Here is a 23584-nt window from a genome sequence, read left to right as displayed (position 1 = left end):
TCCCAACCAAACTATGCCTCCAAACCTATCTGAGTATGTTTAACATCAAAAGAAGAACACTGGAAATTGGTAAATTCTCTGACCAGCTCCTTATCAGGCACCTGAAGTGCACATATGAAAACCCTTCACCTTTGCAGCCATCCCACAGGTGAGGGTCAAATACCTTTTACTCTGGTTACTTGCTCCAGCAGTGACCCTGCCAAGCTCACTCTGTGACACCAATGGCAAGAGGTTAATGGCAATTGCATCCTGACTTTGATCTTCATCCAGATTGTACAAGGACTTCACTGGGAACAAGAATGAACTGCAAGGAAAGACAGATACCATCTTGTTGGCAACTTCAGTTCTCAGTGACAGAAACACTACCAATGCTTTATTTGTGATTAGCATACCCATGCACTGAGGGGCTGAGATCCACAACAAAGTCACTGGGAAAATCCTCCACCAAACTCTTCCCAAACTCATCCTGTTATAAAGATAGGAAAACAAAAAAAACCTTGGTCAGCAAAGGGGCTCAGTGAAGAAAGCTCCAACAGCAGCAGTGGAAGATGCAGAAGAAGATAAGGCCAAGCAAAAGTATCCTGGAACCATCACAGTAATGAAGGCCCATGGCCTGCAAGGAGAGCCAAGGGCTGCCTTTAGAGACAGAGCCAGGAAACATTGGTAAGTGTGCACAACCAATTTCTTCCCTGCTCTTTGGATGTGGGCTTGACTGCAAGTTCCAGAGTGATGCAGAGAGGCAGAGCAGCTGGCTGGAAGAGGAAAGCAGCCCACATGTAAAAGGGGCTCCCAACAGGAAGAAGGAGTTGTCAAGTGGCCTTCACAAAACTCTTCCTATCACCATACATCCATTTATTTATTACCATTAATGACTGTGGCTCTTCCAAGATCTTAGGGATCAGATAATCTTAATAGTCTGACCCAGAAACCAATTTCTATACTAAGTTTAAAGTTCTTTCAGATTCTATTTTTATCTATGAATAGGAACAGCATGCTCTGAAATGTCACTTAGTTTCCTTTAAAAGGCTTCCCCTTGTCATGTAAAATTTCACAAAAAAGAAGCTGTTAAAGCACATGAGCACATTCCTGTTAATGAGGAATCTGCCACAATCAGAAAAAGCCAAGAGAGCTGAATGAGGATTTTGTATCTGACCAATCTCTCACAGAACAAAACAAGTTCCCAGACTAGAGTGAAATCCTCAAACTGACTCTATCTTGCCAATGTTTGAAAACCAACATTTTTCCTGAAGAATTCATGTAAGTGATTAAGTTCAAAATGCTCTGCAACATACTAGGAGCTGCAAGTCCAAATTGCCCTTCTGCTTCTCAATCAAGCTGGCAAATTCATCGTAGTACAGAGCCAAGACCTCTGGTGTTTGCTCACAGCAGAAGCCCACAAGGTCCAGCAGGGTAGACAGCTGAAAAGAGAGAAAACAGTGCAAAAATGGGTAAGGTAAATGGATCCAATTCAAGTTTTTACCTTCAGTCCTTTTTACATTAATTTATTGTGAGGCATATTCAAAGCTTCATCTCTAGAGTAACATTCCAAGGTGAACACTCTCGAATAGACAGAGATTTAAGAAGGAACACGGGCCTTTTGGTGTCCTCTGCCATGAAATAGCACAAAGAGTCTGCCCAGGATCACTCTTAAATAGACTGTCAGCAGAGAAGAAGGCTCTTTAACAGAAACTAAGGAAAAAGGCTGCTAGGCCAATCCTGTGCAGCAGAACTACTTTGTCTGGATGGCCTGAAAGGCACAGCTACCAAAGCTGGGAGGATGGCCATGGTCACCCTTGGCTCACTGAAGCAGATTGTCCTGCTTCTTTCCTTTGGATTTGAAATAACAGCTGGACAGAAGACTTTCACTAAATGGCTGCAGTGCTGCTTGTTCTGGTGTAGCAGAGGCAACACCAGCAGGCACTTTTGTTTCTCCAAAACCACTTTTAAGAGACTCTTGGCTCTGCAGTCAATGTACAAGAACCCCAGGCTCAGGAAAGCCAACCCCCAGACCCACATAGTACTTCAGCTAAGATTGCATTTCCAGTCACCCCTCCTTGCTGACCATAACATCCCTGTGTCCCACACTGCCCTGGTTTTGGTACTCACCTGCTCATCACGCTCACTGTTCAGCTCTGGTCTCTCCAGTGAAGCAGCATCTCCTTCACTCCTGGAAGCAATTGATAAACTTGCTGTTGTGGCACAGGACTCAAAGACAGCAAAACCCATCACACACACAAGGTTCTCTCTCCATAAATCAGAGAATTACATATTAAAAAGATTTCTTTGGAACACATTAGGAAAACACCTGGTGCTGTTTCTCTTCTCTTTTAGACTTCCTTGGACTCAAACACAGAGCACCTCAGGTTATTCAGCCTAGAGTCAGAAGCTGATCTGTAGTCAGTCCACCAAAGTTCGGTTTTTTTCCAAGCAACAGGTCGTGCAGTGTGGTCAAGGGATCCACAAATAGGCATTAACAAGGAATTTGGGATGCCTTTGAGACCAGCAGCATGTGAGCAGCACTGCACAGGCTGAAATACCAAACACCACAGTATGCAAAGGAGAGTTTTAAGTTCCTGGATTTGCCCAAGATGTACATGAATTCAAAGGCAAAGCCCTCCTGTCTTTGTTTCAATCCAGGCCTGAAAGCCATGTCAAATTCATCATTTCTACATTTTCTCTCACCTTTTTAATGCCACACTGCCTATCATGGAAACAGCACCAATAATCCCCATTTGTTTGTGGTTGGGAACTGTGCTGGAGAGCCATTTCCTGATCACCATGTGCATATCATCCTGAAAAGAGACACAGACCATGTCACCACGGAGCTACTTGTGTGCATCACTCACAGTTTATTGGTATCTTCACTTAATGTCATCTCCAAGGGCTACAGAGGGATGGTGTACTGGGATTTTTGCTTAAGGAATGCACATTCTGACATTTCATTTATTATGAAAATGCTGGCCCCAACTCCAAGTAAGGTTGTAAGCAGCATTAAAAGTGATTTGGCTTGACTTTGCTCTAACTACTACACAGAACATGTAGTTGGTCCAGGTTTCAACTATAATTAATAGAAGAGTATGTTAAAAAACAGCAGATGGTCTTGGAGCCTGTCACACCCAAAGAACAGCTGCAGAGCTGCACTTCAAAACACTGTCAACTTCAGGAGCCTGAGGGATGGAGCAGTTTGTGGTGAAGGTCCAAAGACAATCTGTGCAGTGCAAGGAAAAATTCCTAATCTACCTGCAGAGATCCTCATGTCTAAGAGGCAACAGCTTAGAAGAACACTTAGAGAAGGCAAAGAGGAAGTTGGCTTTCAGGATACTGATTTCTTTGGTGACCTACCCCTGGAGTCTTCAGTATCAGTGAGGATAAGAGTCAAACTGCCAACCTTGGATCTCCACAGTTACAAACTCTAAGTTCAAACTAAATTCTAGGCACTCCTCCCCTTCTATTCACAACTTCTGAGGGTGACAGGCAGAACATCCCAATGGCAGGTCCTGCTGGGCTGCAAAGTCACACTGTGTGTTGCCAAGGCAATTTTCACAAGTCACATGTAAGACTCAGGGTGGGAGGTGGGGAAATCATTGAGGAAACCAGGTCAGAAAGGAGCTAAACCTGCCATACAACTGTGAATTTTGGCATTGAAGAGCTCCAATTAACAGGGTGAGGGGGAAGGATAAAATGGCTACAGACATGCTGTTTTACATGCCACCAGACCAATCAGAAGGAGAAGAAGAGCAGTTTTCCTTTACAGACTCAAGTTAGCATGTGCAAACACACCTACAACTACAAACTACACAGGGACTCAAAGAAAGACAAATAGTCCTAATTTCTAGAGCTGAACTTTATGAATAGAAGATTTTTAAACCCTGATGTCTCTGTTGTGGAATAAATGTCTTTGAATTATTTCCTTATCTGCTATGCTCAAGGATTCAGAAATCCAGACAAAGGTACCACCACTGATATGCTGCAGCTCAGTCACACAAGGTATCCTGTGCAAGATCAAAGTGGATTTAGACAGATCAGGTTTGACAGCTTCTCCTGTTTAAACCAGAGGCACAAGAGGTGTGGAATCTATCACTTCACATAGTCTGCTCTGTGCAGCTCAATTCTTCTAACAAGAGAGTCTTTATTGTTTCTGGTGTGCAGAATTTAAGTGGCTGAATCAATACAAACATCTCAGGGAGGAAGGTGAACTGTGCTTTCTGAAGGTTTCCAAGTGATGGAGAAACAGCTGTGCAAGGAGGCTGCTGAATTTACACTTTTGCAAGCCCTCAAGGCTCAGCTAGACAGAGCAACAATCAACATGACACCATGCTGGTGACAGTCCCACTTTGACTGGGAGGTTTGGTTAGGGACTACCATCAGTACTCTTCCAACAACATGTCTAACAACTCTGCCTTTCTCAAATGTGCAAGAGAAGGGGACCTTTCTGGGAAAGATGAGAGGCACAGACACTGAGATAAGCCCTTGATTCAGGGTGGAAAGTCTAGAGCCACAAGCTGGTTTGCAGACACTTGGGGAGAAGAGAATTTTAAGCTCAAGGCTATCCTGACATCAATCCCTGTTCATAGATGATGCCAGTATTTAATTAACCTAGCAGAAGAACCAAGGCACAGACTGAACAACTTTCTGTTGTGTCTCTGCTCACCTGAATGTAGCTCCCTTCTTGCTTCTGGCTGAATGCTAAAGTGCTGAGGATGTAGAAAAGCTTCCGGATCTGGCAGGGATTCAGTTTCTGTGTAGAGTCTAAAATGGTCTGTAAGAGAAGCCACAAACCAGCTCAGAATGTCAAGAATCCCTTTCTATATTCTCAAAACCACAATAATTGTCAACCTCAGGGAAGATAATTAACTTTACCTTTTTTGTACATGCATGAAAAAGCTACATTCAAATTAACCAAACATAAATGCCAGATTATTGCTCTGGCCTTAATTATGGGATTTCATTTTATCAGAGACTGAAAGGGAAGAATAATTTGGCTACCATAAGCATATTGAGAGTGCTCAGGACAAGTGACAGATGTCTATTTTCTATCAAAGGTTTGGTCACGGGATTCAAAGTATTTGACAAGCAAGTAATTAAGCAAGTAATTTTCATTTAACAATCAACTAACTAAACACCAAAAAGTATACACCTTTCCCACAATGTATAATTAAATCACCAGGAGCACCAAAATATCAGAGGTGTGGGAATACCCACACCCACCTTCTTTAAGGGCTCTTAAATACAAGCTGTCCTTAAGCTACAAGCCACCACAGATGGGGGAGTGTTCAAGGAAAGTACTGTCACATGCTTGCCTTGCTGTTTAGCTCTTCCCTCAATCACCACTTTTACTACTTTTGGAAACGGGTCTGACCCTGCTTATGATTCTTAGAATTCAGTAGTCCATTTTTTTTCTCCCCACAGAGTACTTTCTTCTTTTAAATTTTAGGATATGTCTGTTTCCATCTCTGCAAGCAATTTTGTCTTAGGATTCAAATACGGGCTGAAGTACTGTCAGTTTTTCAGTAGACACAATGTGCAGTCCACAAAGGGAGCAGGTTTTTACCAAGTTTTGAAATAGCTCATTTAAATAAAGACAAAATTTCCATTGTAGGCACCATTCCATGCCTGTAATTTAAGCATTGTCCAGCTAAAGGGAATTATCTATCTCAATTTCCCCTGTTAAAAAAATCATACAGTCCTATCTTAGAGCTCACACTTTGACAGCAGTTACCTTTTACTTCTGACCACTACCTTTCTCCAGGTAGAAAAGCTTTACAGGTACAAGTTTTTCCAATCCCTCTGTTTTGGAGAAGTACTGGCCTATTCTGGATCTGAGGCAAAGTGGTGTAAGGGCCCCAAAATCTAGTACAATCTAGTACAAAGCCAGAAAAGCAGATACCTTCACAAAGGTGGCATAGCGCATCAGCAGGGATGTGTGCAGCACCACCAAATCCGTGAGCACATCCAGAGAAATGTCCAGCTCTGTCTCACTTCCACTGCACACATGAGTCACCAAAGCACTCACAATCTCCTAAGGAAAAAGCCACCAAAAGAACCACAGTGAAATATCAACAGAAAAATGTCTGCCTTGCTCTGCTCATATGAACTATGCTGATCAAGTACAGATAGTAACAGCAATCTTTGTGCTTGAAGTCACTTCCTACCAGTCTTGCTGTGACTGTCCCCCATCTTCTTCTTGGTCTACTGTTTGGCACAGACCTCCTCCCAAAGGCTTCAAACTGCCTGAAACCCTGTCCCCTAAAGGATCATGACATACAAAGTGCAAACCTAAATAAAACAGCTGCCATCCATCACACTGTACCTGCTGGCAGTAGGAGTCGAAGGCTGCAAAAGCTTGTTTGTACATGCAGCTGCCAAAGGAGACCACAGCTGGGTGTGCTGAGTGCAGAAATGTCTGAGCAAGGGCTAGGATTGAAGGGAAGAAGTCTTTGATAACCTGAAATACAGATACCATGAAAGAGGAGATTACTGATGCTTGTTTTCAACACATCCAATGCTGAAGAAAGTTCGACTCCAAAAAAGCACATGACAGTTACAACAGAGGACATGTGCCTTGGGACACTGATCTGGACTAAAAATTATAAAGGAGAAGTACATGAACATTACTGCAAAGGTACAAATAATGCAGCATAGGGCTAAATCATCATCTGACAAGATCTTTGAGAGATAAAAGAGAGAGTCCCAGAGCAGGATCAGCACTGACCGTTGAATGGTTTTGGAAGGCGTTCTGCATCAGCTGTTCGGGCATGCAGCCCAATCGGATTTTGCTCCTCAAAACTTTCTCAGCTTGCTTCCTGTTCCTGGTGTTTGTAGAATGGATTAGCAGCAAAACTATCAGATCCAGAACCTTTTAGAGAAAATAACCACCACTCATTATGCTGAAATATTTTAAACAGTTCAGATAACTCCAAGTCAAGACTTGAAGTCTAAACTGAGAAGAAAAGAAGAGCTCAGAATGTCCCAAGAGTCACAACTTAAATAAAACTTTATGAGTACAACAGTACAGAATTAAAGCAGGATTAACTCTGAATTAACTCTGTCCCTTAACAGAAGGGACAGGGATGAACCTGAAGGAAGGGATGAACCAAGAGTTGCAAAGAAAATGGATGTTTGTTATACTTGGAACAAGTCCAATACCAAGAGAACCATCCATGAAACATGACCGACAAGTTTCTGATCCAAATACAAAAATCTCTTAATCTACAACCATGAAGAAAGCCCTGGAGAAACCAAGAGAAGAGGGCACTTACAGAGCAGAACTATTACCTTATGGTCAGACACAGATGTGCTGTTCTCAATAGCCTGAGAGGAAAAAAACCAAGCAAGCTGTTAAGCTACAGTAAAACACTATATTCCAAAACCAAATCAAAAAAGGTAGACACCAAAAGTCTGTGACACCTTGCTCACAGATTTTTCTCCTCTACAGCAGGATACCCATCAAAGTCAGCAAACTGGATCTTGCCAACAACAGAGAATCCAGGAGGTATTCAAAAAAATAGCTGAAAACTGAGTTGGAACAAGGATATTCTCAAGTAACATGAGGCTTGAGAAAGGTACTGAGGTATTGAGTAATGAGGAAAGAAACAGCCTCATGGTTTACAAGAAAATGCAATTTAAAATTAAATTTAGCCTAATACCAGCTGATACTGATTTCCAGCAGGACATTTTCAAACACCTTAAGGCCTCACATAGCTCAGTCTCAATACATTTTTCCTCTCTTGTAGAATAAAATCTGTATCAGTAAAATGAAGGGCTAACATCTGCCTTTTAATACCACATTTGATTACAAGAAAAGCTCAGGCTCAATCAAGGAGCCCAAATAAATAAGGAAACAAGGACTGAATCAGGTATATTACCTTAATCCATGCTTCAGAGACATCTTTCTGAAATCGCACAGCTAACTTGATGACATCAAAAAGTAGCTTCACACAGTTCTGGCTGGTGGTTACTTGGCTCAGGGAAGAACTGCAAATCATCAGAAAAGAGGAGACTCAGTCCCTGCAAATACTGTCACAGAAGGAGCAAGGCAGCCCAGCAGTCACAGCAGTTACTTAAAGCAGTCATTGTCCAGAGGGAATGCTCTGGCAAGGATAGGGAGTTTCCCAAGAGGGTGGAAACAGAGGTCACAGAATCAATGGAACACATACTGGAGGGAACTTAAAACAGATAAACTGGTAGCAACATTATTATAAATGAAGTTGCTTATCCCCATGCAGACATGGAGGCAGATGGCTCAAAAGGACCTACATCCATGGCAGGGGAAGCTGGCAGGGCAAGGAGTGACAACTGTATTGCATTAGTACCAAGTTGGAAGGAATAAAGATGTCTGTGCCTTTCCACAGGATAAATTAGGCTCATGTTTGTAGTCAATTGTGCCAGAGAGACCAGAAGAGGAACAGTTTAAGTTCTCTTGTCTCATCCTAGCCTTGGAGAATCAAGTAAACTTGTTTAAGGACCTGGCCTGGACTTGGCTTTTAATCTTCTTCTGGGAGCTGTGAATCTGCAGGGGCAGAACACACGAGACAGATCCAAGCTCTTCCGAAGATCAGAAATCACCTGTAAAGCACAAATCCATGCACAAATCACTGTGACAAATGAGGGAAGAACAGAAAAAGCTGAGGAAAATAAAAGTTTCCCATAATAACCCTAAAATTACAAATCAAAACTCATATATTTGTAAAGATTCACAAGTATTTAATCATGCCCAAATTTAATTTTTTAACTTAGAAAATGAACCAGCAAAACTTGTCTCTTCACCTGTATGTCATACAAAACAAATTTTTTAAGACCTACTCTGTGAAATTCCCACCTATATCTGCTTTACATTGCTGTGAACTGTTTTTATTCTGTTTAGCAGCTGAGCAAGATACATGACAGCCTCAGGAATTCTGGGGCATGCAAGTTTACCAATATGACTGCTGTTCAAATGCAGTGTACCAGCACAGACTGGCTGCCATGTCATAGACACACTTTTTTACAGGGGTCTCCCTTAAAGGTTTGGGCAGATCACAAATCTCATTTGGCTTAGGCTGAGGCTTCCTCAACATATGAAACAAAGTGTGTTTGATGGCTCAGCAAGGTTTGGCTTTGATCCCTGAAAATATTAAAATTTTACTTGAAAACATTAAAAACATACAGCTCTGTGTGTGAAGGAACTTCCCTCTGTTGAAACACACACTGGTGTGGAAAACACATATTTCATTATGAGAAAGATACTGTACCTCTACTGCATCTGCTGCCTTGACATTTTGGAGGATGAATTTTACTACTACAGGCAAATCTTCCAGTTTTACAGAAGGCACAATGGTCATGGCAGACTGTCTCACCTGAGGAGAGAGCAGCACTCCATCAGCTGGAAGACAACACTTCACAGAAACACAGTTATGCTAGTGGGAAGGAATCCTTGGAGACTACAGTCCAACCTTCTGCTCAGAGCAGGAATATTGTCAGTACTAGATCAGATTCACCTTGGCTTTGTTGAGTCTTGAAGGATGGGAAACCTCCAATCTCTGCCACCTCTTTGATAATTTATGTCAATGCTGCAGACCTTAACTTGTTTTTCCAAATGTCCAACCTAAAGCTCTTGTTGTGGCCACTGTCCCTTATCACTCTTCAACAGGAAGAGCTTGGCTCCACCATTTTGTAACTGGCTTTAGCATGGAGGATGTGCAGCCTGCTATGCAGCACCAGCCTTTTGGGACTATGTAAAACACTATGCACTCAAATGAACTTATTTTATTTTATTCATAAGAAGCCCAACTCCAAAAAGTGCAGCAATGCAACATATCCAAAAGGCACAAGGCACATCATCATCTCTTCTCCTTTATCAGCACTCTGCAGAGAAAATCTATTTAATTATTTAATCACCAGTGTGTCTTTCCTTAGAATATAACAGTCTAGTCTGGTCACTGTACTTAAAAAAGATGAAATATTGACAATAAGGTTTAAGACAGGCAGTAAAAAATTACTGCAGCAGGACAAAGTGATTCTGCACTTGCTAAAACAGCTGTGATTGAAATTCCTGGCTGTTACAGCAGGAATTCAGAAACTTCTCTCTGCTCTTTGCTGAACCCCTCATACATGTTTAAAAACCAGCTTTAGCTTCTGACCTCTTTCCAACTTCAGGAGCTCAGGACTTTTGAAAGCCTGCGGGAGTCAGATTTAGCCAAATACTGGGAATGAAGAGTTCCAGCTCTCGTGTTGCTGAGCAGGGGCTGGGGTGTGCTGAAGTGCTCAGTAAAAGCTCTCACCTCAGCCACAAGTTCTGCATCAAGATCCAGACGAGAAAGGGCATCCAGGACTGGTACTGTCAGCCGTCTGCCCTGCTTCAGCAGGCAGCTGATACACAGGGAAAAGAAAACAAAGGGTCCTCTTAACAAAACCAAGAATGTATCTTTAGTGCATTGTATGATTCCAGTAGTTTTTGTGGCCACTGCAAAAAAAAGTCTCTGAAGCTGACAACAACATATGCCACTGGGATTATGGAAAATTTGTTCAAACTTTCTCTAGTAAGAAGTTGTACTTAAATTTTGTTAGTTGAAAAACAGCTTATCTGCAGCATCCTGGTAACTCTGTCTGTGCTCCCTAACTCATTAGAAGTAATGAGTTGTTTTCTGCATCAGAAATAGGTAGAGGCTATGGAGAATATAGAAACAAGTATGCCCTGCTGATACTATTTGGATCTCAGCTTTCAAAATACACAAACAGTGAAAAGAGAAGTCTGAGGAGTTTGATTAGCATAAGAAAAATGTGTGAAGATTTTTTATCTAGAAGCTGAAGAAATAAACAGAGAATGAAAACAAAGTCACAATTTGAGAGGGTACAAGGAACAGGATGCACTGCTTGCAGTAATAATCTGCAACAGTGATCACAGGTTTGAAAAGGTAATTAACTCCAGCAGAAATGTAAGTGATCTGTGCAATAACAAGAATTAGAAACACTTAGACTACTCAAATTATTGTGTAAAATGAATACCTTATTTAAAAAGACAGATGTAAGGACTAGCCTATGGCAGTGCTCTCTGGGAGGGTAACTCTTGGCATTAGGTTCCCCAGATCAGTAAATATGCTTGAGAAAAGTACATAAAATAGCCAGAAAGTTCTGTTTCATGCACACAATTACTGTGTTGTGGGCCTGGGGTTTTCTTTATTAATAAAAACCATGTTGATCCTTACCACAGCAGAATCCAAGACAAATCAGAAGTTGTCAGTAGTAATATCCAAGTGACTGATCATAGACTATCCAGCAGAAGTAGTGAGTACTTAACTGGATGCTACCTGTGCTGTCTCCAGGTAGTTAAGAGTTTAATAATAATTTAGATAAAAGCAGTTTTGGAGCATTGTCTAAATGCAATGTCTCTTTCTGGATTGCCTGTGCTCTCTTTAGGAGCATAACAGTACAAATGGAATGTCCTAAGACAGTGCTGGGTGTCCCCAGATGCTGTAGTTAACAGGAACACAGTGCTGTCCTAATACTTCAGTCAGCCCCAGAGCAACCTGCATTAATACATCTTGTCCTTTTCTGCTAAGTGCAAGGGGGAAAAAACAAAACAAAACAAACCCTCCCAACCAAATCATCCATACCTGAGCTCTCTGGCAACCTCACTTTGCTGGGAATCCTCCAGGATCTCAGGCAAACTGGTGATAATATCGTGCTGGATTGGTACCGGAGAGACACTGACCATCTGCATTAACTTCCTGACCAGATCCTGCAGACAACAGGAGCACTGGTGAAATGCACAAATCTCTCAGCACAACAATATTATGCATCTAAGGTCCCTCAGTGGAACACCTGCCTGAGTTTGTGCCAACTGTCCCTTAACTCATTGTCCTGCTGACATCATGAAGCTGAGCATAGATTTTTGTGGAAAAAGGATATTTTACAGCTAGGATACAATGATCTTGGTGAGCAGAGGAAACTGGGAAACACAACAAACTTCCCAGTGTTTAGTACTTCAGTAGAGAGTAACCCACAGAGAACAACTGACTTAGGGAAAGAAGGAAAAAAATCACCAGAACAGGAACAGAGAATTCATCCCCACACACTTGCAAGTATCCAGTACCTTGTTAAAATTAAACAAGAGGGAACTGTAACTTCCTGCCAACAACAGCTTTAAAATGGGGTCATCTGTGTGAACTCACATGCACAGATATAAATTTATGTAAAAGAAGACTTAGAGCAAGGAAATAAGAAAAATAGTAAAAGATGTTCAGATGTCACTCAAGGCAAACATAACAAAACAGAAAAAATTAAATCTCTCCTTCTGCATGTAAATACAAGAACAACACCAGATCTCATCAGCACAATAATTCAATCTAATCCCACCTGAGAGGCATTCCAAAAGCTGTTTGGAAAAAGCATCTGTGTGATTGCACCTCTGGCACCCACCTGGCTGTCAAGGAGCCTGTCAAGCCACTTAAACTGATTGATGATGAGCCGGGGGAAATTTGTTCCAAAGGTGCCCACACTGGAACAGCAGAAAAGGATACACAGCTTAGTCACACCTACAGAATCCAGAGCTCTGCTGCTGGGCAGCAGGATTGTCCAAAAGAAATTCCATTTCAAGGCAGAGAGAAGCCAGTTTATACTCACATGTCAAAAAAGAATTCAGGGATCTTTTCCAACAACAGTGTTATGACAGCAGGCTAAAAGAAAGGAAAAAAACAATGTTAAAAAACAATGTTAGGGTGATTTACTGGTTGCGCTGTGGTACTGCCACCAAAACTGACCTTTCAGAAAAGATGAAATACACACAGAGAATAAAATGCTTGAAAGGCTCAATAAAGTATTGCCTGTATAAGAAATCTCTTGCCTAATGCCAGAAACGAGCCACACAGCCTAAGAAGTGAAACCACTTTTCAGAGGGTGGTATAAACTACCCACATAACCCAACAGAATATGGCCATATGGGCAGGAGGTACAATTCATTCTCTGGGCCAATGAACCTCTCTTTCTCAGACCCTGAGCTGCTCTTCACCACTCAGAAAACTAAAGCATCAATTTTAGATAAGTTTGAAAACAGTGGCCAGCTCTAGCACTTAAAGATTCTCCACAGTGGAAGTGGTTATATCTCATCAGAATTTCCTATGCTTGACCTGAGCCATCATCTCTCATTCTGCCCCTGTTCACCTTTGAGGAAAGTCTGGCTCTGTGCTCCCTACACCTTGCAACCATTTGAAGACCATGAAATTTCCCTTAATCTTCTTTTAAAACTGAACAAACCCAGTTCCCTCTGTCTCTGCTTGTCTGCCATGTGTCTCACCTCCTAAGCATCTTAGTGTCCCTGCAACAACAAACTGGACACTTCCAGATGCAGCCTCACCTGCCTCGAAACCAGTTCTAGTAATCCTTTACTTAAGTAAGGAAAATGTTCCCTACAATCAAAACCATTGTAAAGAGCAAGCTAAGGTTCCCATACCTGTAAAATCTTAATCCCAAGAAGCAGTTTAATGAGGCTTTCACAATATGAGTGCACCAGATTCCTGCAAGATGAAAGATTTCATCACTGTTGTGTCAAAAACATGCTGGGAGAACAGGCTGTAACTCTTCCCATTACTGTTTTCTTTTAAAAACTACACACAATGACTTAAGGTAGCACATGGTAATCACAGACACATAAAAAGATTTACAACTGCACTTTAGCTCTGAACCAGCTCACTTTCTACAGGACTAGAAATATGAAAGTCTGTGGTGAGGCTGTATCTCCTGAGGGAAAAAAAATCTCAAAAAGGAATTGACCTTCACCACCCCTGGCAATTTTTTTTTCATAGTATTTGGTTGTTGCCATAAAATGCCATGGAATCCAATATGTGCAGACAGTAAATTCTGTGACTTGACACTCTAAACTCCCTGCAATTAAACAGCAGTGGATTACACCAGCCATGCTGCCTTGGTGTGCACCAGCTGGAGCCTTTAGCTGCACCCTGGTCAATGTCCCAGCACATCACTAGAGACTGGCTCTGACTGAAGGGGAAGGCAAAACACATTTTCTCTACCTCGACCCCTCAGTCCGTACAGGAGTGCAGGGCAAGAGGCAGTTCTTGAACTGGTTCCTGTCCTTGATGTGAGACTCTAGGCCACTGATGAACTGCTTCACTACCTGCAAAGCAGAGAGAAGTTGTTATCCACCCTGAAGGGACACCTCAGTCAACTGCTGTCCTTTAGGATGCATTTTGCAAGCAGATGATGAGAACCAGGAAGAGCTAACCAGGGAACTGCAGCCAGAAACTGTGATGGAAGGAATGCTGGATAATAAATGATTGCAAGTCTAGGCCATTTCCAGAAGATTGCTCTGCAAAGTAACTCTAAAGCAAGTGTCTCACATTTTACTTTGATTTAAGAGACTTTGCCTTTCTTCCTGTTCTGCTGAGATAATGTGACGAGGGCTACACCCAAAAAACATTTGCAGTCAAGTCATTTGCCTCAGGACTTTCACCCTGGACTTGCTGTCTGGGGAGGAGCACCACATCATGGCAGTGTTAATGCTGCCAGCTCCCACCCAACACAAAACCAAACCCAGCTTCCACCAGTAAGCTATGCAAGTGATTTGTCTGCTGTGAGAGTCTTTGTCTATTGAATAATATTGCAAATGAAAATTACTTTGACAGTCAGAAAAACTGTAGGACTAAAAGGCTGGAACAGCAACACTAAGAGAACTGGAAAATCTGAACCACAGAAATCCAAGATAAGCTGCTGTGTGGCACACTTTTGTATGGGACTAGCAGGGACAGGCAGATGCATTTGCATATTTTCCTACTCAGCTTTAAAGGTGGCTTCTGCCAAAGTTACTTACAGCTGGGTAAGTAGGGTGTTTCTCCAGGGCCAGGCAGAGCTTCTTCTGGAAAGCTATTTGATCAACAGCTAAGGAGACAGTTTAGAAAGGAAATAAAGAATGAGACACAGACTGTCCATACACCATCATAACAGCTACACCAAGTACAAGCTCTCAAGCCCATCCACCAACATTCTGCATTTGCTCTATTGAGAAGTCCAGTTGGCAAAAGCCTGAGTGGAATCAGCACTTGTGCTTTCTCGAGTCAGGGCTGAGAGTAGCATTGAAGGCACTGAATACAGGGCTCCCTGAAGGCATTGCCTGAAATGAAAGGCAACAATGCCACGTTTGCTTCCCCATTTCAGAGCTCCTGCCTCTGTAATTCAATACTGTAATCACAGATGCAGTCTAATATTTTTCTATATACCTCCAATAATCTTTCAGAAGTCTTTAGACTAAACAGGTATACACCCAAAGAGGTGGAATGATGAGTTTAGGTGATGCACTGAATTAAGCAGGAACAGGAGGTATATACCAAATAAGAGGCCAAATGAGGGTTTGCTTGAATTTTGAAACAAGCTGGCTCAAGCACTTTTGTGCTGCAAATAAAACACAGCATTACCTTGTACTATCCATCCTTGCAGGTTTTGATTTGAATCAGAAACAGCAAATGTTGAACTCATACCTATTTCATTCTGTCCCTCCCCAGCTTTCAGCACAATTCCTGATGTCCTGAGGAGCTCTTCAAAGACTCCCTCATTCTCCAATCCACAGAAGGCAGAGGCATTTTCCTTATCAGAACTCCGTGACTTCTTAGTTTCTGAGAAAACAAGATATGCTGCATCAAATATATACAAAATCAGCAGTGTCATTAACAATCAGCGTTATCAGAACTGCCATTTTGGCCTTGCCCCTGCTTGGGAGCTGTTGCTTCTATTAATGGGTCTCCATCCCACTAAGAAGATACCCAAGCACCTACTTGGCAAGTCTGTCTTGCAGCTCTCTTCAGAAGCATCAACTTTGGACACTTTCCTTTTTGAAACCATGGTAACAAAACCTTTGTTGTTGCCTAAAAAAATGCAAGAAAAAGACAAGTGTTTTATTCATCTCTTTTTAAGCAGATCTAGAATGTATTAGTGAATAGCAAAAGGGAACGTGACAGAAATTGAGAGTGCTCAAAGAAAGACAGATTGCCTGGGTAACCAATATCACACCACATTTTTCTGCTGTGCAGGTTGAAATTTTAGAGCTTGTCACATTTAAATAGCACAATACATCACTTTTTCTAAAATTCAGTTCCTCAGAAAATAAGGCTTGGTCTTTTATTCAGACACCAGGCAAATGAAATGGCAAATTAAAAGCGAGCAACTATGAGGACTCAGTGCATCCACTGAGCTAAACTCAACACCCTCTCCACATGCCTGGACAAAGCAACAAAGGATTCACAGATGGGTGTTCATGAGCCCAAACTCATTAAGTGATCCTGTTCATGTCCCTAATCACAAATCATAGCCAGTGAGCTCTGTCAGCACAAACCTCCATCTCACCATCCTCTTTTGGGGGGGGGTGGCAAAGATTAAAAAGAAAAATAAACTCAACTCACCTTTAAAACTTAAAGGTTATGAAAAAAAGATGTGTGTGCATCTCATGCTAAATTTCAACTGCTTGGCAGAGGCTGGTAAAATGAGTTATTTAAAGTATCAGCATGGAAGTGGAACAGTTTAAAAACAAAAGTGCAATGAGCCTTTCACAACTGTTTCAGATGTATAAATATCTGAAAGATGGGTGCCAAGGAGATGGTGCCCAACTCTCTTCAGTGGGGCCCAGTGACCGGATAAGGAGCAATGGCCAAAACTAAAACATGAGACATTTCACTTTGACATGAGCAAAATCTTCTTTAGGTTGTGGATGGCAGAGCACTGGAACAGCTGCCCGGGGAAGGCATGCCCAGGCAAGGACTGTCCCTCCCTGCAGACACTCCCACCCACCCGGACCCGCTCCTGCGTCACCTGCCCTGGGTGACCCTGCCCTGGCAGGGGCTGCACTGGGTGATCCCCAGAGCCCCCTTCCAGCCCCACCGCTGCTGGGATTCTGTTCGGGGTGCGAGGCGGAGCCTGACAGCCCAGCCAGGGCCAGCCTGGCCGCTCTCCATCGCACCTACTGCCGAAGGTGGGCAGTGTCCCAGGCGGCCGTTCCACCCCCTCAGCTCAGCTCAGCTCAGCCCGTCTCACCTGAGCCCACCTCACCTGAGCCGAGCCGAGCAGAGCCGAGCTCACCTCCCGTCCTCTCTGGGCAAGGCAAGGCAAGGCAGGCAGGGCAGGGCAGGGCAGGGCAGGGCGGGACACGCCGCTCTCCCCTCACGCCGCTGTCCCCTCACGCCGCTCCCGCCACTCGCGCTCGAGTTTCCCGCCCGCGGCGCGCTGGCGCCGTTCCGCCGGCGGCGGAAGGGCCGGTCCCGCTCCCGGAAGCGGAAGCGCGGCGTGCGGCGGCGGCCCGGTGTCGGCCGGAGCCGGGCCCGAGGCGGCACCGCCGCGATGAGCGAGCCCGAGCTGCTGCTGGACTCCAACATCCGGCTATGGGTGGTGCTGCCCATCGTCTTCATCACTTTCTTCGTGGGCATGATCCGGCACTACGTGTCCATCCTGCTGCAGAGCGACAAGCGCCTCACGCAGGAGCAGGTGTCCGACAGGTCAGGGCCCGCCTCACCCCCGCCCGCCCCGCTCCCCCGGCCCGCCGCTAACGCCGCGTGTCTCTCTTCCAGCCAAGTCCTGATCCGGAGCAGAGTCCTTCGGGAAAATGGAAAATACATTCCAAAGCAGGTAGGGAGCTGCGCGGTCGGGCTGTACAGGGATGGCCGGGAAAGCAGCACAGAGCGCGAGGCTGTGCCCGGGCAGTGCCGTGGGAGGAGCAGCGCCCGCAAGGGCCCGCGGGGTCGGACGCTGCCGGGTCACCCCTGGCCACAGCAGTGTCCAGGAGGGCAGATTCCCAGGAATCTTGGACACAGCACCGCCGTTTATGTCTTTTCCTTGAGATTTATGTTAGCTGTCACTGCTCGATGTTTTAACTGCATGCTGACATGACATGTGCCTCCAAACTGCTGTGTTTAATATCTGCCAGCAAGCACACAGGGATGTAATGCTAGCCTGTGGTAACAAGGTGGTCACAGAGTGTCAGCTGAAATGTTTGCTAAACTAAAAATGCATTGCTCATGTTGGCTTTGTTGGTACCAAGTGTGTATTTTGTGAAATCCAGAGGTCAGTTGGGCGAGTGAAAATGTTCCATGTGTCAGTATTGGTGCTCCCCCAGCACAAAGAATTTGCGCAAAACACTAAAGGCTCTTTAATTAACATGGGTTTCTCTTCAGAGAATTCTTATAATTACTTTAAGAATTTTAGAAAGCCAGAGATCTGATACTCTGGATGCAGAAAAATGTGATGAGCTTTAGAGCACATGGGCAGTGAGGCACCTATCCCAGGAAGGTGGGTTGTGAAAGAACTCACGAGATGTCTGAACGTCTGAGCAAGAACTAATGCTTCTGTCCTTTTACTTCTTATGGTGTTGGCATTGTCTTTCTCTGCTTTCAGTCTTTCCTGTCCCGGAAATATTTTTTTAATAACCCCGAGGATGGATTTTTTAAGAAAACAAAAAGAAAGGTAGTGCCTCCTTCACCAATGACAGGTATGTTAAGGTACCCTAACTGCAGCTAGGTAGAAAAACCTGTCAGTGTCTGCTGAGGGTGGAATGTGAATCAGCTTTGCAGGGAGCTTGGGCAGTGTGAGGGAGGGGGTGGGAGTGAGATTCCTCTCTTGGATAACAAAAACATTAGATTGCTTCATGTTGCTTAACTTCAGCCTTGAGCTGCTTGCAGCATCTCAGGAGACCTGACCTCCTCAGGGTAGCCAGGAGTGGGAGTCCTGCTCTTGTCTCCTTTTGCCAGTGTTTTGCTCCAGCTCCCAGAGGGTCTTCCCTAAAGTTTAATTTAGATTTAATTTAATTAATGTATACAGCAAAATAGGAGCTTGTTGTCCTTCCTCTACCCAGGTCAGCTCACAGGGTCAGGCACAGCACAGAACACAACACCTCTGTGGCAGGAGCCACCACCACACTGGCTGCTCATGTCATTTTGCAAAGTATTGTCAGCAATGGAAAATTGTAGATACTGGGATAGGAGTGTTGTCTCATGCAGTTTCTTAAGTAAATTATCTGACATGTAATGACTTGTTTGTCTTTATTGTGATGTGCTGCTACTTCACACCCCATCTATGATTTGCAGATCCTACCATGCTGACAGATATGATGAAAGGGAATGTAACCAATGTCCTGCCTATGATCCTCATTGGTGGTTGGATCAACATGACATTTTCAGGATTTGTCACAAGTAAGTGTCTGGAGTAACATGGGTTTGCCTGTGTCTCTGAAGATGGCCTTGAGGGTCTGAGCTGCATCAGATGATTTGCTCCTGGACCTGAGAGCAGTCAGTTAGAAGCAGCATAAATTTGGCTTGTGGCACTGCTGCTCCTCACTCCACAAACTGCACAGATTTGCTTGTCCCATTGCAAAGGGTGGAAATTGTTTTGTGAGTGTTGGTCATGGTCTCAAAGAAAATAGCTCATGTACTTGGGAACAGCTGTAGTGACAAAACCAGTATTTTATTAAAACTGCCTGAAATTCAGGTTGATATGCGGGATTTTGCTCTGAACCTGTCCAGGGAATTGGTTACTGTGTGGAGTGTACACATCAAAAATACTTACTTAAATTCATAATTCTGGGTGGTTTTTTCTATACTGTTAATGTGATAGATAACTGTTTCCTTAACAAGGGACATTCCTTTTCACACTGAAGTAGTACCTTTGAGGGTTTGGTCATCTGATTAAATTTCAGAAAGTCTTTTCATATTAAAATGAATACAGAACTGCAGCTTTTTCAAAAATCCAAGTTAACTTTTTATTGTACACATTGCAGACTACATTAGATGTAACAAAAGAGCTATCTGCTCCCCTTGCCCTTTGCAATCATGCAGTGTCACTTTGTGGAACTGGGCTTTTTTTCCTTTACCCTGCAGCAAAGGTCCCGTTTCCCCTGACGCTGCGTTTTAAGCCAATGCTGCAGCAGGGAATTGAGCTGCTCACTTTGGATGCATCCTGGTAAGTCCCTGTCCTCAGCAAGCAAGGTCCAGTTCCCACTTGGAAAATGTTGAATGTGTTAATAGCCCTTGGCTGGTCTGTGTGTGCTGCTAGAATGAGGTCATGAGCCAGCTTTGAACTGGTAACAACTGTGCTTGTTCTGATTTGTCAGGGTGAGCTCTGCTTCCTGGTACTTCTTGAATGTGTTTGGACTCAGAAGCATTTATACTCTCATCCTGGGCCAAGATAATGGTAAGGCATTTGCCATTTCTGGGAACTGGCTGCCCCTTCCATGGGATGTTGTCTGGGGGAGGCTGGGGAAAAGATTTCTCAGTTTCCAGCCAAGAAGCTCCTGAATTCTCCTCTTGTTTTTGTGAGGTTACTTACTGTCCATGGGCCAGGTCTGACATCACCTGCAGCAAGTACCCAAATCTCCTGCACCAGCCACTGACTCATAAACTCTCATGGTTGTTAGCCCAGGCTTGCTTTCCCATCAAATCAGCATGCAAAGGTTTTGTGCTCAGGTTGTTTATTTCTAGCAAGTATTGGTTTTAAGGAAAACTGCAGAGATTTCCTAACGTTAAGGAAATTAAGATTTCTTAATGTTTTGATGAAAACTGCAGAGATTGCCTGCCCCTAATGTGGGGCAGGACAGATGTGTATTGGGAATAGAAAACTACTTTCCTCAGTTTTTCTGCATAGTTTATGTAAATCTGGCTAAGAGCAGGTGGGAGCAAGATGTCTTGTGAGGACTCCTGGCACAGCAGTGTTGCATTCTGGCTGTTGCTGCAATGTTCTCATCTCTAGATAAAAACCTTCCCAACTGCACCATGCTCCAGGGATGCTGTTTAATAGCACAGAAATCAAGCTCTCATTTCTCATTTACAGCTGCAGATCAGTCCAGGGTTATGCAAGAACAAATGACAGGGGCAGCAATGGCCATGCCAGCAGATACTAACAAAGCATTTAAGGTACAGTATTGTCACCTGCACTCCTGTTTGTGTGAGCCTGCAGGGTTGTAAGCTGCATGTAACTCATCTCCACGTGTCAAGTAAGGGAATTGCTCTGGATTCCTGTTCCTAAAATTAGAGCTGACAGCTTCTGAAGGCTGTGGGAGTTACTCTGGGTCTGGCAGAGCCCAGATACCCTGAAGTAAACCTGACAGATCAGTCATTGCTGGTACAAAAGCTGAATTCATGTCTCATGCTCTGCTTTTGCTGAGGAAGGGGTTTTTTTACCTTGAGGTATAGTTCCAAAGCAGAAGCTGGCTCTCCAAAAATTGTGTTAATAGTGCAGCTGAGCATGAGTCCAGCAGGCTCCTGACTGAACTTGGGTAAGAAAATCACATAAGCCAGTCAGTCAGTCCAGTGGAAAATCCATCAGCAATTTACTATCTTGAAGTTCTCCTAAAGCACTTTCCATAGGCACTTGCTTGTTAGACGGCCTCTGCCTTTCACAGGCAGTGTTTATGGCCAGGTTTATGCAGGAAGGACAGACCTGGTTTCTGCTTCTGTGTGCTGTAGAAGAGGTTTAGCTACACATCATCTGCTGCCTGGGAAGTTGGGATGGTCTGCTCCTGCAGTTTGTTTTCATAACCTTCCTGGTTAAAGATCCCACAGTACCCAGGCAGAGGCTCAGCCAGGGAAGAGGATGGCTGCAGTTGGCAGCAGTGCTGGAGCACTGGCTGTTCTGCCACACTCAGCACTGAGGTGCAGTTCCAGTCAGTAGTGACTCCACTTCCACTCAGTACTGGCTCTCCACAGCATTTCTGCCAATTCAGCCTTGCAGGGACCAAAACCCACTACATGTCGCAGCAGAAACAAAAGGGGAAAAGCCCGTATTGCAGGAGAAGTGTTCTGGCCAAGAAATACAAATCTCTTGCTGGGCATCATGTGACATGGTTTTTTGCAGGCTTTGTGCACAAGTCTGTGATCAGGTGCAAAATTTTTGGCCTCTTACCTGTTGTTACCAAGTAACTCTGAACTAAAGAATTACCTCACTGCAAAGCACTTGGCTCACCAGAACAGACAGAACTGGCTGTTATAGAAGCTATGGACTGTTCCAGAAGGGAAGAGGGTTGGCAGAAAGTAGATAATGTAGTTTTTCTAATTTCTGTGATGCAATTTGTATTGAGCAACTAACATCTAATTAAGCATAAACCACTGATTTCAGAGTTGACAGGATTGCCAGGTTTTTAATAGAAATCAGTGTTTGTTGCAGTTTTTAAAGCAAGCACTGCTTTGTGTAGTTCTTGTCTAACTAATCCTATGTTGCTTTTCCTTCTCTGCTTCTGTTCACTGCCAATGCAGACTGAATGGGAAGCCTTAGAATTGACAGATCATCAGTGGGCCTTAGAAGATGTAGAAGAAGAGCTCATGGCAAAAGACCTCCATTTTGAAGGCATGTTTAAGGAAGAACTTCAGACCTCCATCTTCTGAATTTGAGAATATGCTTTTGTCACTTCTTGTAAAAGTTATTTGAAAAGAAATCTGTTATCTAGAACTATATAATGTATTTTAGCAAGGCTGCAATTAAAATAAAAACATCATGTTCCGAACTGCAGTGCCCTCACTTTGATTTGAGCCCACAGACACACATACACACTATTTCCCCATTAATTTAATCCGTCCCAAGTCCATTTGTAAGCACCTGAGTGCCCACACAGCCTCTCCTGCCTGTGAGCAGGGTGTTGCAGAGTGCCTGGCTGTTATTTACTGGGCCAGGTGGGATAATAAATGCTTTAAGCTGCCCACCTTGCACTGTAGAGAACAGGGAGCAACTGTTCCTGGCTTATCTCTCATAGAAACTCCTCAGACCTCTTCCCCAGGGAGAAGAGTCCCAACCTAGAGAAATGCTTTGTAAAAAGCAGCTCTTCCATACTCAGGCTGTTATTCCCCCCCCCCCTTCTTTATTCTGAGCACCTTTTACTCAAGGTGTAACTGTAAATCCTCTTTAACGCAGGAGCTGAGCCAGGCCTGTGACACTGATTTTCTGTTCTCACCAAATACCTTCCCAGTGAACAGAGAAGGTGCCCCTTTCCCTTCTTCTCACAATGGGTTTCAGACCATGTTTTGGGGAGCAGCCCTTCACAGCAAAGCTCAGCAGCTGCTGTTCTAATTAAGGCTCATTAACCCTCAGGAGCTCCAGCTGAGATCAAGCTCCTCTGCTCTTACACTAATTTTGGCATGAAGACTTCAAACCTTCTCACCAGGGTTTCAGAGCCCACCTTGACCTGCAGGACTGGGACAATCCCACACACAAGCCCACTGCACTTCGTCAGCTTCTTCCAGCCTGCTCTCACAAGTGTGTTCAGGTTGCCTTGAGGAGGAAATTACAGAGGCTGCAGGACAGCTACCTCAGTGGCAGCCCTGGTACCCCTGGAGAAAATGGACAGAAGGAAGACCAGGACCTCTCAGGGGTCTGCAGAGGAAGAGGAAGGATGAAACCACAGCTGAGGCTGCCCAGTGCCACAAAAAAGCAAGGACAGCTTTGCTAGAGCACCAGGTACCAGCAACCCAGCACTGCAGAGAGAAAATGCAAACCTGGAGCAAAGTGAACCCTCAGCTGTGCAGAGCTGTGCCCTCAACAGCTGATTTTCTCCCAGATCCCCACTGGCTCTGCAGGACTCACTCTCCCCCAGCCCAAATTTCTCCTAGAGCACCAGGCATCCCCACAACCAGCA

General features: G+C 44.0%; 2 protein-coding genes across 2 annotated transcripts in view; one reads left to right on the top strand and one right to left on the bottom strand.

The window, feature by feature from the left end:
- The window catches only part of FANCD2 (FA complementation group D2), a 34793-nt gene extending 17692 nt beyond the window's left edge, over positions 1–17101 (bottom strand). Inside the window, 24 exon segments of the mRNA XM_036391000.2 lie at positions 164–304; positions 393–466; positions 1293–1418; positions 2107–2167; positions 2683–2792; positions 4652–4759; positions 5888–6019; positions 6311–6445; positions 6713–6856; positions 7276–7311; positions 7866–7974; positions 8466–8529; positions 8532–8565; positions 9231–9335; positions 10260–10347; positions 11592–11716; positions 12397–12475; positions 12601–12653; positions 13427–13490; positions 14004–14107; positions 14801–14868; positions 15465–15599; positions 15759–15848; positions 17026–17101. Of these exon segments, the coding sequence (XP_036246893.2) occupies positions 164–304; positions 393–466; positions 1293–1418; positions 2107–2167; positions 2683–2792; positions 4652–4759; positions 5888–6019; positions 6311–6445; positions 6713–6856; positions 7276–7311; positions 7866–7974; positions 8466–8529; positions 8532–8565; positions 9231–9335; positions 10260–10347; positions 11592–11716; positions 12397–12475; positions 12601–12653; positions 13427–13490; positions 14004–14107; positions 14801–14868; positions 15465–15599; positions 15759–15825 (2162 nt within the window). The 5' untranslated portion in view covers positions 15826–15848; positions 17026–17101.
- A 159-nt stretch (positions 17102–17260) lies between these two features.
- On the top strand, positions 17261–22459 carry EMC3 (ER membrane protein complex subunit 3). Its single transcript, XM_036391289.2, has 8 exons — positions 17261–17468; positions 17541–17598; positions 18364–18457; positions 19053–19157; positions 19842–19923; positions 20075–20154; positions 20791–20873; positions 22212–22459. The coding sequence occupies exons 1-8, from the start codon at positions 17314–17316 to the stop codon at positions 22338–22340; spliced, it is 786 nt and encodes a 261-aa protein (XP_036247182.1). The 5' UTR covers positions 17261–17313; the 3' UTR covers positions 22341–22459.
- Positions 22460–23584: the final 1125 nt, after the last annotated feature.

The sequence above is a fragment of the Molothrus ater genome, chromosome 11 (assembly GCF_012460135.2).
Source record: "Molothrus ater isolate BHLD 08-10-18 breed brown headed cowbird chromosome 11, BPBGC_Mater_1.1, whole genome shotgun sequence".
Taxonomy (NCBI): Eukaryota; Metazoa; Chordata; class Aves; order Passeriformes; family Icteridae; genus Molothrus; species Molothrus ater.
The sequence above is the reverse complement of the archived record's forward strand: the minus strand, read 5'-3'. Positions and strand labels throughout refer to the sequence as shown.